Raw genomic sequence first — 15,728 nt, forward strand, 5'->3', positions numbered from 1 at the left:
CCAACCCTGGAGCTGAGGCGATAGCGCCTCACTGCTGTTCTCAAGCATTTGCCTCTCCCCTAGTCCCCAGATGGTGGGAGTAACATTTAAACCTCCTTTTCTCTGCCTTGTACAATAGACCTTGGCACCATTTCAACTGTTTACTCCGGTAATTAACAGCTCTGATACCACAACAATTACAACTCCTATACTCTCACCACAATAATGCTATGAATTAGTGAGAGCTAATGGCTGGAAGGTAGAGCGTTTCCAGACTGTGAGATCTGTGCATTTTTAGAATAAAATAAAAGGTACAAACAGCATGCTTGCAGTAGACAATGATTACCTAGTAATTAGTTTACACAAAGCTTCCTATTTAATGGCAAAACGCTGTAATTAACGTGTGACAGAAAATCAAAGGGTACTTTGTAAGCATATGAAAAATTAACACTGCAGGCCCATAGCTTTATGTACTGATTAGAAGCATATTAAATCAATAGGACACACAAACCAACAGCTTGTATAGCTGATTATTATAGGTCCTCAGAAGGGGGACCCAGCTTTCATTTAACTTGGGGAGGCAATTTTCCTTCTCCTGTCATCTTCCTCAGGCACAGAGAAGCACCTCACACCCAACCCTGGCAGCTTCATGAAAACAGCCATTGAACTGGAAGAAAACATTCTAAGTCATTTTCAGAGATAAGGAAAAATATGTAAATGACTAAGACTTTCCAATGATTGCGGTGACGTGCTGCTACACTAATTAGAAAAGACACCAACTGGAACCAGAAAATGAAGCAACCGGGTCTCAATCTCGTGGTCAGAAAAATCTCTACTTTATCAGGTCAATGCCTCTTTATACGACATGTAGGAAGTTTAAATAACTGGAATTATTTTCTGTTTTCAAATTATAAGAAAGCAGGCTGCTGTCAAGGTTTATTCTTTTAAAGGCATTATCTGGGTAAATCATTCGGTAGGCAAAACTTGGTCAACATTCTGTATCCGCAACAGCCACAATCCTACGTAATGATAATTGATGCATAGAACAATGTTCTGGAAGCCTACAAGACGCTACAGGACCTTCTGAATCACCATAAAAAGATTAAATTGTATGTACTTGTTCAATATTACCTACAATTTAATTGTAATGCAATTCTATGGTAATATTAATAACAAGTAGCATTTCTTGAAGTCTTATGTGCTAAGTACATTGGTAGCCAATCCACAAAGGTTATCTCAATTTATTCTCACTACCTCCCCAGGAGACAGGTACTAATATTATTTCTCTTTACCGTTGAAGCGATAGAGACCTGGAGAGCTGAAGTGATTTGCCCATGGTTCCCCCCGAGTAACCTCCGTGTGCCTAGGCTGTGGAACCCACGAAGCCAGGCCACCTCCTACTTATCCTGAATGTTCAATTATTCATACTAGCCTATTCCAAACCTCATTTTGCTTCAAAGGAAGTTTACATGTCAATCTGGAACAGGAGACTAAAAACAAACAAACAAAATATGTGGTTGCTTATCCAAAAAACAGGGTTTTAAAAACTCACCATATTTTTAATGCTATGTCTGATTGTGAAGATAGGCTACTTACTCTAAGCTCTGTGAGAATTTACAGGTTCACTAAAATGATCTTGTTAGTGTACTAAGTTGAGAAAGGCACTGAAAATTTGTCACCCCCATGAACGATCAAAGGGTGATATCTAAAACTCACTCTCCTCACCCATGCACATAAGTAGGTACGTGAGGCAGTTAGGTTGCAAAGCCGAATCCTACAGACCCCCCAACAGGGCCTCTTCTCTGAAACTATGAGGTGTGTGTACCGATGGCCCTCTTACATCTCAGCCTGCTGACAACAGGACAGCAGCTCTCCTGTCAGACAGGAAAGGGAAGAAATTTGAGAGCAATAGCTGTGGGATGTTTGTGTTTCCCACAAGTCTCTGTAGAAAGCAGACAATCTGCCACAAGGGCAGCAGGCCACAACGGCAGGGACCTGAGGGAGAACACTACTCTAAGGCTTTCAAACAATGGGTCTTTTCTAGATGGATTCAGCTCAGTGTGGCAAGGGCCCGGGGCCTGGAGGAGTGGACGTGTGTTCCAAACTAGGTGCGGATCATTTACTAGCTGTGTGAACTTGGGCAAGTCACTGCACTTCCCAAGCATCAATTTCTCCATCTGTAAACAGAGTGACAATACCTTCCGTATCAAAGTGGTGTGGAAGTAAATGAGTAAAAACTTCCGTTTTTTTCTGAGATTGAATGAGTCAATTCACATAAAGTGCTGAAATGCCAGGACTCCCATGGATACCAAAATCCAAGAATCCTCAAGTCCCATGTATAAAATGGCATTGCACAGTTGCCCTCCGTATCTGCGGGTTCCACATCAACCAACCGTGGATCAAATATGCAATGGTACAATTCTATTATTATTATTACTAAGAAATATGGGGTAATGTCAAGACCTTATAGTGTATTCATGGGTCTACGAAATGCTAAATCTCATGTCTAGGCCAGTATTCTGGGAACTACTCTTCTAAAGCAGTGTCACCAGGCCTCACTACCGCCAAGCCAATCATCTAGGAGTGAGGGAGGGAAATTTTACCCTTTAAAAAAGAAAGAAAGAAAAAGGCACAAGAAGGACTAGTACCACAACAAATGTCTACCTGGGTCTCCCTACACTGTCTTAGGTGAGAGTATCCAGGAAGGTTTTTCCCCTACAGCTGTGTCTTTGCGTAAGCCTTTATTCCTACTAAATGAAATCCCCCCGACTGGGGAGTGGGGACTTTGGAGCATGCACACGTGTGTAGATTCATTGAACCTTAACAAGCATTGAGTACTTAAGTGAGTGAGTTTACTGGAACCTGTTGGCGGAAGTAGGTTTTGTTAGCTGGTAGGATGAAGAGAGTAAGGTTGGTACCAAGCCACCATGAAAAAAATGAGAGTTGTGCTGTTTTCATTGTGGCCATCATGTAACATTCTGCTTTTGCTAAAATCACCTACATGTCAACACTGATTTTTTAAATGTGACTTCAGTGTTTTAGCATTTGTTGATTCCATGACTTTGTTTCAAGTCTCAACTGCAACCAGATAACTCTCGTTCTCAATTAGATAGGTAGAAAAAAAGATGATCTTTATATTAGATCCTTGAGTCTACACTGAATCATGCCTACATCTAAAACCAATATTTGCATAAGATGCAAGAGCCTCTCAAAATAGTTCAAACTCCCATAAACAGCACTGTTTTTAATCTGTTCCCTACAACATACCAATGAGAAAAATCATGGTATCATGTCATAAACTGCTATGCAAATGATGCTATTTGTAAGTATTAACATAGTTTAGTGCTTACAGTCATATTCTCATTTCTAATAATTCTCCCAGAATGGAGTCTTTCTCTGGACTGTTAGCCTGCAGGATAGTCTTTCATCAAGAAGCTGAAATTTTTAATAACCTGCCAGCGTATGTTTTGTATGTGCCAGGCTAGGCTTGATGACACAACATCTTCATTATCAAAAGAAACAGGTCTACAAACTGTAATAGGACATTAAAACATGCCTGTGCTCATAAAGTCATGTTTTGATGTCTAAATGTGCACCATTATGATGGTCTTCTGGATCAAAGGATAATTCTAATCCTAAATTTTCAATAGTTACACTCAGTGGAGATTGTGTTTCACTTCTACTCTGAATGTGATTTCACTTTGAAGGCAAAAGAATGTCAAAAGTCTCCTACAAAAAAAAAAAAAAAAGCTCTTCAGAACTACTTTATTTTTTATTTTTATTTTTGGCTTCTAACCACACCCTGGCCAAGCACAGGTCTCAGAGTGTAAAAAGATTTCATAATCATGATTTTTCCCTTGTTAAGTTAAAAAAAAAGATTTAGACAGATTATTAATTATTCAAAAGTGTCACATTTGACAACATTAACAATAATGCCAAATGTATTTGGTGACCATTTAAAACGGTATTGTTTAAAATAATTGAAATTAAATAATATATATTCAGGTTTCTAAATGCAATTCAGCCAAATGCTAATATTTTAAATATTTTTAAAACTTAAAGTCAAACATTTCAAATTTATCATAGTCTAGTGTCAGGAGAATTTTATGAAAATTGGTTTGAAATTTTGAGACCAGCAAGTACTTTGTACACTAACATTTCAGTCTTTTAGATTAAAAAAGTCATACTTTTCATGGTTTAATCTCAACAGTTTTGCTTAAACATTTTTTTTATATAAGATGAAACAAAATCTAGTCCAAGGAGAACACAAGAGAAACCTCTATGGGCCTCAAAATTAAATACATTTTCCCTGTTTTATTTTTTTCTAGAAGAGTAATTCACTTTGGTATCCTTTAAATAATACGTAAAAAGCTGGCCATGACAGGTACTGCATTTAGTCCATTCACTGATGGAGGGGGAAGAAAAGCCCAGAATAGATCATGAGGAGAACAGTAACATTTATCAAAGGGAACTCTCTCTTCTGACTATTCTCTAGATTTATTCATCATTTCACTTTCACAAGAATAATGGGGTTCTCTCTTGTGTGCCCCTCCCTTTCTATCACTTGTGTCTTGATTCATATACTCGTATAGTGGGATGCTCAAAGCAGATGCAAATCACTGCAGAGCCCACTACTACAGACATCGGTGGGGAAGGAATCAGTTAAGGGAATTTGCGTCTGAATTTTCCTCATCAGTTATGCTTTCACCAGTAGCTCAGCCAAAACAGAGAGAGAAGAGAGAAGAGAGAAGAGAAGCCAGGCAAGTCGAGGTCTCTGGATGCAAAATGACGCAACTTTTAGAATGGTGGGGATAATTCATATATGAGGCCATATAAAATTAATTATTAAGCAAGTTTGAAACAGACTAAGAAGTTGTACAATTCATCCTTCTATCAATATGTGTGGAAAAATCTATACATGTCACTCATATGCTAAGAGTTTTTACCTATTCAGTTCTTGCCGGGAGATTTTCTTGCTGGAATGTATTATTTTCTCAACATCTCACAGGCACCAGCAGTTACATAAATTTCCTTGAATTGTCTTCAAAAACATATGACTGCTGACAGAATGCTATTATACATTAGCTTCCAGGTGACAAGCATTCACTAATAGAATTTCTCTCTCATAATAAAATACAACTAGCTTAATAACAACACTTGTTAGAAGCATATGATCAAGACCCACTTACAGCAAATGATTAGATTTGTAATGTTATTTGAATATGGTAAAAACATTACTTCCTAATTATCATAATCAATTTGAGGACTTTTAGGGCTCCAAGAAGGAACATTTAAAATAACCTAATCAACCTCATTCACTTTGTATATAAGAACTAAGGCCAAAGAAAGTAAAAAACCTGCCTAAGGTCTCACTGCTGGTAGGTAACGTAGCTGAGTCTAGAAGAAAGTGCCTTATCTTCTAGCTGAGCCTTTTGCTTTATCTCCTATCTGTTCACAGACACTTCGGGTTTAAGTCACCATCGAACACTCACTTGTGCCCATTTCTTGCTCCAGTCTTCACGGCTGTATCTGTGACTCTCCTTTAGGACCCACTTGTAGCACTTTAGGTGGGAAGGAATGTCACAAAATGCAGTCCCATTTCCTCCAAACTCATAGTCCATTTTAAAGAGCCAGCGTTGGATTTCCAGGTGATCAATGACCAGCTGACTCACCTGTTCTATGATCTGTGGGGCCAAAAACACAGCAACATTTAGTTTCCTGGATTCCTTCGTATCGTGTTAACTTAGTTGTGGTACTTCTCATGTGTCTTTATTTCAAACAGTCTGTTCATTCGGTTTTCTTCTAGTTATTAAGACAGATTAGAAGAAGTTTTACGTGATACGTGTATGTGTGTGTATATATATATGTATATGGTGTGAAGCAACCACTCACCAGTGGGACTAAAGAAATGTTTAAAAGTATAATCTTATTTATGAGAAATTATGAAATTATCATTTGCTGGCTTTTAAAGGCAAAAGGAAAAAACCTGTGAATATCTGTAATTGAATCTTGATACTGTTTTCTTCCTTTTTCAGAGAATTATGTGTTTACTTATTCTTCAATTTTTTTTTTATAGTTTCAAGATTGTAAAAAGTTATAGTTTTGAAAACTTTAACTGTTAGGAGCTTTGCTGAGCTTTTAAATGTTCTAGTCTATAAAGCATTTAATTTTTTCCTCATTAGTGTACGTGAAAAACATTCATTTGGCCGGTCAGTTGACAAAGTGTATTATGTGTATTGTAGGTACAAGACTGATAAAGGAGATGAAACACTCATGAAAGCAACTTTCTTGGAATACACACCTATCCTACATCTTATTTGAAACTATTCCCTCAAGAACTGGGCTCAGTCACATGAATGTTTCAGGGATAGAAGTTTAAGCTCTAATATCACAGTAATAATAATGATGATAATATCTAACATCATTGAACTCTCAGTAGGATCTAGGCCTTTGGCTAAGCTCTTTACATGAGTTTTCTTTTCTTTCTCTCTCTCTTTTTTTTTTTTTTTGGCCACACCACATGTCTTGTAGGATGTGGGATCTTAGTTCCTTGATCAGGGATTGAACCCGGACTCTTGGCAGTGAGAGCATGGAGTCCTAACCAGTGGACTGCCAGGGAATTCCTGAGTTTTTTCACATAAAACTCATAAAAACCTATGAGGTAGGCATCATTATTAATTCCGCTTTATGTATAAATAACTGAGACTCAGCTAATTTAAATAACTTGCCCATGATCACACAGCACTGAGTGGCAGAGCAGAGACTCCACCCAGGCTGCTCTGAGTCCAATACCTAAGCCCATTTCTTCTCCACTGTGCTGCCCATCTCAACCTGCAGAGAGGTGGAGGAGAAGGGTGAGGTGGAGAAGGAAGTGAAGAGCAAGAGAAGCAACTTTCCAAACAGTCAACAAGCCATTTGGGATAAGTTTGAATCAGACAAAAGTCTATAGCAAGATTACTTAATTATAAGTAATACTGCTCTAGTAGAGCCTTGGTGAAAAATAACTCATTAGATCACAAAATGATTTTTTTGTTTGGTCTTCTTATCCGACTTTCCAGTCTATACTTCACAGAAAAAACAATACTAAGCGTTCTCTCTCCTGAGCCTACCCCATGTTGTTCTTGGCCATGGTCTGTGCTTAAGGAGGCCTCTGCAGCACTATTCTCTTCACCTTTGATAAGTTTTTGTTCACCAAATGGATTTTTTTAAAACTAAAGAGTGTGAAAGAACTCGAGATTATAGTTCTGTTGAAATCTGGAGCTGGAAGATTAAAATTATTTTGATTAAAGGCACAGTCTGTTCTCTTGAGTTGTGTCTTTCCAGCAAATCTTCCTGGGGATGTTACACTATGCAGCAGTGTAGAAGTGATACCAAAACAGGCATACTTGGGATCCCTGGAAGCCCCATGCAACCATGGGGTATTCAATTAGGGTGAAAATGAAATTGTCTTAGCTCCCTAATTATCAAGTAGTGTCTGTGGATAATTTGGGTGTTTAAATGACAAGTACTCTGGTCTACACACCATATGGCTATGAGCATAGCCTAGGAAGGTTTTTTAAATGTGCCTTCCAAGGTTACATCCCTTCTTCCTCTAATGTTGTGTTGAAAAGATAGATTCTATTTGTTGTATTATGGTCATACATTGCAGAAGTAGAAATGGTCTTTGGACTGTTAATATCCAATAAAATTCTTTTGCCAGTGTAAGGAAAGTTGTTCTGGCACAGCCTTTTTCATTGTATGTTTGGATGTATTGTATATTTGGAAGTTTCAACTACTAACAGAATTATTATCTGTTTCTTCTAAATCCTATTATTTGTTGCTTCTGAGAATCCTATACATGGGTGCCTGTTGATGGATCCCGTACAGTAATGAAAAGGATCAATAGTATTGTAAAGACTGCACCACTGGAAAGAATTATGTGCTATCTTTAAGTGAAAATTGAACAGTGCTTTAAAATAGCATCACCATGTTTGATTATTTAACCAAAGCTGTCAATATTTCATATGGAACACATGCCAGAAAGAGAACTTGCATGGTTACTTTATGGAACAAAACAGGAAATGCTCACTGTGCTCAAGTTGGATTTTTTAAATAAATAAATAAATTACTTAATCATAAACCAATGACTTTATGCTATTGCCAAACATTTATCATTTTCTATTTGAATCTCTCTGTTCAAAAGATGTAATATATTTTTTAATTGCCATACATTTTATACTGGTGTAGGGCAGAAGTAGAAAAATGTCTACTGCTAAAATCCAACTGATAGCCAGGAATATTTATTAACCTAAATTAAGATAATCACAGCTTTCTTTCACCAGCTTTAAGTTTATGATGCACATCGGTAAAAAGTCAGTGTTATTGATTCATTACCATCTGCAAATTCAAAACGCTGACATGTTCAGATAGGCACTATGTGGAAAAATCTCAGTGGAGTACTTCAATTCTTGTTGACCTTAGACATACATTTTCCAAACAGATAGCATGGACCTCAGTTATAACTTAGTTTATTGTGATACAATTTGCACATGCCATAGGTGAAATGACACCCTTCAAATCCAATTTGTCTATGAGGAGAGGTTTTTATCCTACTTTTGAATATCAGTATTAGGGGGAGGCTTTACTGCATTAAATGTTCCTGCATCTTTAACCACAATTAACATATAAAGTTCTAAAATATTTCATAGCAAAGACTGCCTGAGTTCTCATCAATGGGGACAAAAGCAAGACTCACTCAGTATAAATATTGCGCATACAGTTTAAGGCTTTGAAGATTGTTTAATATACATGTATGAAATTGTATCATTTAAAAATGCAGAGCTTCCCTGGTGGCGCAGTGGTTAAGAATCCACCTGCTAATGCAGGGGACACGGGTTCGAGCCCTGGTCCGGGAAGATCCCACATAAAAAAAAAAATTAAAAAAAAAATGCATTTCACTTGTATTAAGTCTATCAGCCTAGTATTCTACAGGGAAGCAGAGTTAAGCAATCCACTGTGTTACCTTCAAATTCCAGTGGCGGTTAATGACAATGCAAGGGACATGCCAGGTTAGGAGGAGCCCCTCTCTTTTAATCCTATTAAGATTGCCTGTGCCTTTTCTAGACACTGCCATCTTTAAGAGGAACTTCCTTCATGAGCCCATGTATTGCCCAAGAACACTCTATCTAGCAAGACTGAAACACTTTTGGGGCAATTTAATAAGCTAAATTTTCAAATTAGTCTCTGAAAAGTATGATTTGTTGAAAAGCTTGATTTTGGGGCTCAGCGGCTATGAGGTGCAGAGCATCAGGATCAGGCAACTGAGAGAAGAAGCGTGATCCCTAAATATTGTCCCTTACAAACATCCTCATTGTGTACAGTTCTTTAGTTTCCCTAGAAGTGGGTGCCCAGAATCACTTGTGATTGGCTCAGAGTAATGGTTAAGAGATGTATTGAAACAGAGGTTAGGAAATGTTAACAGCCCTTTGTCTTTTATTTTCTTTATTGTGAAAAAAAATAGCAGTTAAATGGGAGAACACCTGCCAGAGCTAACTCAAAGTGGCTAATTTCTAGTTCTCTAGTGGCTACTTTTGTAGTGACTAATATTATATAACAGTTCTCCAAATAGTTAGGGCCCTAACTATCTGCTGGAAGAATGCATAGCCATAGACTCGGACCAAGGCAAAACCCAGAAGCAGATAGTTTTCCTCCTAGAGCCATTTTATTTCCCCTTTCTGGGATTTTCCCCCCTCCTTCCTATATGGCCACTTCCTGAGGAGCTAGGATTTTTTTTTTTTTTTACAGAGCCACAGATATCTGCAGCCCTCTGCCATGTGCCCTTTGCAACATGACTCGGCAGAAAGGGCTCACTCCCTGGAGATTTCCAAACCTGCTCCTTTTAGCCAGAATTGACTCTCACATTTCTTAGGGTCCTGCTAACTAATATGATGATGAACTAATCCATGTTAAGGCAATAAATATTGATAGCAGATTAATATATGAACAGGGCCTTCAGTTCCTTAATCCAAATGAATAAATACTTTGGGAATTACAACAATTTCTGTAAGGCCCCTAGGAAGCCACTTTGAAAGCCTAAAGTAGATCCCATCAACTCAACAAGTATTCCACAATATTCTTCATTGGGTAGGGCTGACACCAGAAGACCTAAAGTTCCCACAAGGTCAAGAGAATGTGAAATATTTAAACAGAGCCTCACCTGTCCACCCTGCATACCTGCTGGTGACTATAGACGTCATATATTCCAGGAGGGACTGGCACATTGGCGCTTTCAAACACCCGTTTACTTCCAGACTTGGTACTATAGAAATGAGCTAGTTCAGGCTCTGGGCCCAGGATGGGTATGTCTAACATATCCGCCACAGCTAAATCATCTCTGTGGAGGAGCCCGCTGACAATGTAGGCTTCTTTTCCTTGGATGAGATTTTTTATTCTTTTGATTGCCTTGGGACTGTACATCAGGTGAGTGGCCAGGCACATATGCTGCTTCTGGGGGGAGATCATATTATTCTTGTTAAAAGGTATTCTTTTTCTGGTCCACACACCTAATTTATAATGTTACACACAATAAATGCATTATTAATAACAGGCTGGGTTATGAACTATCCCGTTGTTTAGCAGTTTAAATTGATAAAAGCTGTTGGGGTGAGGTTCCATAATCGCTCACATCTTTAGTGCGTTGGAAATAGGCTCACTGGGAATAGAACTAATTACTATGCATCTGTATTTATTTGATCCATGTGGAATTATCCTTCTGTCAGAAGGAAAAGAGGCTGGTGGCCTTTGGATGATAGTGATTCATCTCTGCAACACTTCTGGCATGGTTTAACACTAAAGCGTCTGGGAAATCAATACAAAAAAATGAAGGAAAAAACCCCATAGTATTCTTCACTGTGCAGGACTCCTATTCTGGCAACCCTTTAAATGATTCAGTAGGAAAAAGGCACTTGACTTGATACTCTCTTCCCAAAGTTCTACCACAAATTCCATTTCAGAGACTATGGATTGTTATGATGATTATCATGGTTCTTAGCCAACACTCCAGAAAGGATTCACGAATGGAAAATATTTGAGAATTTCAGCAAGACTCAAATTTCTTTTCCAATGGAAAACTTTTTATTTTTGACTACTTAGACCCAGCTCAGCAATACATGCGACTGTCTCATTCAATTAAATAAATAATTCCAGCATGTCTAATAAGGGGCAGAGGATGGAGCCAGATGGTCAACACACACCAAAACTAATACAAGCATGTCTCTGCGCTCAAGGAGTAGGGACACAGATGAGTACCATTAATGCATAACTAATACAAGGCAGAGAAGGGCCATAAAGAGCTACAGAGGGCATTGGAAGCAGGGAGGAGGGAGGCAGAGGCCACATGCTAGTGGGGAAAGCTGAAAAGGCAAATTACTCATTCTTCTTGGGCCTCAGTTTCCTCATCTGTAAAATGCGTATAATAGTAGTACCCATCTCGTAAGGATGCTATGAGTATTAAATGAGATAATGCATGTAAAGCACTTATAATAGCACCTTGGATATAAGCACTTAATGAATGTGAGCTTGTATTATTGTTATGAAAGAGGTCGGGGTTGAGGTAAGTTTTGAAGGATGGGTAGGATTTTAGCAGGTGAGGATGGCCATAGCCTAGGCTGGAATATGGGAATCCAAGATTGTGCTCATTTCCTCTAGAGAAGAGGGCATCATGGCACATGAGAAAGTGCCAGGGCTTAGGAGTCAAATGGTTCTGTCTTTGAATCCAGCTCTATCCGTTATAAACAACCTGAACTTGGGCAAATGACTTAGACTCCTTGAGACTAAGTTTCTCCATCTTCTGACAGGGAATAAAAATACCCATTTGATGGGTTCCTCTAAGGATAAAATAAGATCATAAATGTTTAACACCTATTATAATGCATGGCATTGAGTGGATATTCGATCAATGGTAGTAATTATCAATATTATTATGGAGAAAACTTTTAAAAAATAAAGTCATTAAAATGTCATGCAAATAATATAATGCAAGACGTGAGAGTCTTAATGGAGTTCAAGGGATTTTGTAGACTAGCACCTTCTCTCCTGGTTCTAGTCAAAATTATCTACTCAACATGGCATTGAAGTGTGGAGAAATTCCGAGCCACTATTTTGGGGAGTTTCTGCTGCACCAGTTTGCAGACTGTTGGAGGGTATGACTGCTGAGTATAAGAGAAAGCAACTGAGGAGAGCCCCTGGATTTTAGTCCTGTCTGAATTTGTAACTTGCAAGCTGATTTAGAAAACTCTATCTTTCTGAGCCTTGGTTCCCCACATTCAAATGAGGGGTTGAACTAGAAATCTCTAGGGTCCTTCCAGCTGTGATACAACGTTCCCTTTAAAACCAAAGCTCTTCTGGACATACTGTTTAATGAGTACAGAGTTTCTGCTTGGGATGTTGAAAAAGTTTTGAAAATGGATGATGTGATGATTGCACAACAATGTGAATGTACTTAATTTCATTGAACTCTACACTTAAAATGATTTAAATGGTAAATTTTATGTTATGTATATTCTGCCTCCCCCCCACCAAAAGACAAAATAAAAACCTCCTCTGAGAAGAGGATTTTATGATTTACCCTGTTGAACCCTTCCTTCAGAGCAAGTGTTATATTCTAAGCTCTTTAGGTCTATGCAGTATGCCTTTTCTACATAATTTAAATCCATTTTCAAAAACCTGCTTCTGAGAATGCAGCTCTAGGAAATCCGGTGTTCCATTAGACAATGGCTGGTGACAGCAACTCGTCAGTTTGTGTTTCCCATCTAGTTGATCACTGTTTATCCTCCTTGTTTATTTCACTCCTTTCCTTTCCCTACAAATTATTCCAATGAGGAAATGTGCAAAAATGATGTGTCTTGTAGAACTGGTGACTTGAGTCACAAAGTATGTGGTAGGCTTTTCAGGGTACCTAGAAGAATGTTTCAAAGGGGGCAGTCCTCTCATGTTAAGTACTCTTTCATTTGATCCATACAACACTGTACCAATTAACAGTCCCTGTTTTGGAGGCGAGGAAACTGAGACTCAGGTGATTTGCCCATAGTCACACAGCTGGTAAATAGCAGAGGCAGGATTCAAATTCAGTATTAGCACAGTTCTCATGCCATAGCTGCCATGATTTCTCCCATTTTGCAGATTGAGTAGTGAGGTCTGGTTTTATGAAGTTTTATGAAGTGTGATGAGGGGCTGGTAGATGCAGCAATAGAACCTAACGTTAAAGTTGCACATTTCCGGCCAGAATGGATTTCTGTCTGCTTAGGGTTGTTTATCTCTCTTGGCAAGTATTCTACCCAACTCTATTATGTCATCTCTGGGCATGCCTTATTCTTCAGGCAAGATGGTACCACAGTATTGTGTTCAACGTGTGTTTAATAAAGATTTGAATGTAAGTGATGGCAGAGGACACATTACTGACCGCAGGTCTTGTGTGACCATTTAGAGAAAATCAGTATCATCAGATCCAGGCTGTGGATTAACACAGATGACAAAAATCTAAAATGTTCCTAATTCCATAACATTATAGCTACATTTAATTTATCACCACTAATTTTTTTTTCACCTGAGACAAAAGGTAGTTGCTTAGGATGTCTTCATAAACATTAAAATGTTCAAAAATAGACATGATGACTTTATAACAGCATTTTCACCATTACAAATTCAAACATTGTAGAGTAGCTTGGAGAGATGTACAAACAGATTTTTGGCACACTTTTAAAAAATCTCCTCAAAGCCATGCATTTGAATGAAAGTCAGCACTGATGCAATCTCTCAAACCCATTAAAAAGAAATAAAGCCATAACTAAACACGAGCAGGAAATGATTTGAAAGTAAGAGTTTAATTTTTGTATTTTAGAGAGGTGATTGCCTATGAGTGATTAATTACTCAAATAATTTAAACTTAAACTATGAGAAGTATTAAGTACTTAAAAATATTTCCTAATTGTTTCTATTCACAGAGATGCAAACCTACACTATGAATGTAACCCGGTGCATCTGTTAGTACCAACTGCCTATCTCCTCTTAGAAGGTGAAGAGTGGACAGTGAGGATTCATTTCTCAGGTAATAGGACTGCAGAGCTGGAAAGGACTTTGAAATGATCTAATCCATCACCTCATTTTACAGATGAATAACAGAGGACCAGAGAGGTAAAGGGGCTTGCCCAAGGCCACAAGGTCATCAGGAGCAAGGCTGTCATTCCAAATCAGGATAGGGTTCTGGGGTCAGACAGATTTGGGTTCATACTCTGGCCCCACTAGTAACTTGCGATTAGAAGATGAGTGTTGGTTTCCTTAGCCAAAGAAGGAAATTGATAATTTCCGTCTTGCTGCTGTGTTCTAAGTATCAAATGAGAAAATGTATGCTAAGCATTTGATAAATTTGGCGGTTTACTCACTTTCCTTTTCCCAGATCTAGTGCCCCTTCCCCATTCCATGCCTCTTCAATGTATATTGGCATTTCAGATATGCAGAAACTGCTTATTAGCAGCTACCAGGCATTAGCTCCAGTTTCTGGCTGGAGAAAATCAGGAAATTAACCACACGCTAATGATAGTTCCTTGCTTCCCAATATCCACAGTAACTCTGACACTGAGGCCAGGGAATAGCTAGGAAGCACCAAAGCAAGCCTTGCATTGGTGGAGGATATTGGGGAGTTTCTAAGATTATAAGTAAGTGGTGATGATTTGTCTCCTTTCTTTTTTTTTTAAGATTTAATTAATTAATTAATTTATGGCTATGTTGGGTCTTCGTTGCTGCGCGCGGTCTTTCTCTAGTTGCATCTAGCGGGGGCTACTCTTCGTTGTGGTGCGCGGGCTTCTCATTGCGGTGGCTTCTCTTGTTGCGGAGCATGGACTCTAGGCGTGCGGGCTTCAGTAGTAGTGGCACGTGGGCTTCAGTAGTTGTGGCTCTCAGGCTCTAGAGTGCAGGCTCAGTAGTTGTGGCGCACGGGCTTAGTTGCTCCATGGCATGTGGATCTTCCTGGACCAGGGCTCGAATCCATGTCCCCTGCATTGGCAGGTGGATTCTTAACCACTGTGACACTAGGGAAGCCCTGTCTCCTGTCTTTTCTTTTGCTTGTCCTGATCCGGCACTTGTTTCCTCTTCCATAGCCAAGTGGTGCCAGTGAAACAGAACTAGGCGGAGAGATTTTATGGGAACATCGAGGTACCTAGTTATGAAAAAATAAAATCTTCATTTTGGTAGAAGAGAGCAAAATTCACTGAGTGTACCAGCAAAGTAGAAATGCTGTAGCATCCCTCCCCAGCCCTGGCAGGATTTTTTTTCCTTTGGTCAAATCATGGTGAATCTGAAGTGTTAATGGGTAGTAACTCAACACATAGATACTTCCTACATGAACCATGCAATCAGTTTCTTTGACAATACATAGAGAGTTGACTTTGGTGCATCCCACTTATGAATGAAGAGAGCTATCTTCACCAGCAAAGTCAAACCTTTAGATTATATTAAAAAGTCTCCTCAAAAGTGCATAGTCCATTAGGTTATTTATTTATTTATTTATTTATTTTTGGCTGCTTTGGGTCTTCATTGTTGCATGCAGGCTTTCTCTAGCTGCGTCAAGCAGGGGCTACTCTTCGTTGCAGTGCGCGGGCTTCTCATTGTGGTGGCTTCTCTTGTTGTGGAGCACGGGCTCTAGGCACATGGGCTTCAGTAGTTGTGGCACATGGGCTCAGTAGTTGTGGCTTGTGGGCTCTAGAGTGCAGGCTCAG

General features: G+C 38.9%; 1 protein-coding gene across 7 annotated transcripts in view; it reads right to left on the reverse strand.

Moving 5' to 3' along the window:
- Positions 1 to 15,728, reverse strand: part of IQCH (IQ motif containing H) — a 210,553-nt gene that overhangs the window by 63,392 nt on the left and 131,433 nt on the right. For 5 of the 7 annotated variants that reach the window (XM_028166534.2, XM_028166533.2, XM_028166544.1 and 2 more), the window contains one exon: positions 5,472 to 5,663. The exons of 1 other annotated variant lie outside the window; for it this stretch is intronic. In XM_028166534.2, the coding sequence (XP_028022335.1) occupies positions 5,472 to 5,663 (192 nt within the window). Of the gene's footprint in view, positions 1 to 5,471; positions 5,664 to 10,191; positions 10,465 to 15,728 lie in introns of all 7 variants that reach the window. One more of the 7 variants, XM_028166528.2, reaches the window with a different exon arrangement.

Source organism: Balaenoptera acutorostrata, chromosome 3 (genome assembly GCF_949987535.1).
Source record: "Balaenoptera acutorostrata chromosome 3, mBalAcu1.1, whole genome shotgun sequence".
In the NCBI taxonomy this organism is placed as follows: domain Eukaryota; kingdom Metazoa; phylum Chordata; class Mammalia; order Artiodactyla; family Balaenopteridae; genus Balaenoptera; species Balaenoptera acutorostrata.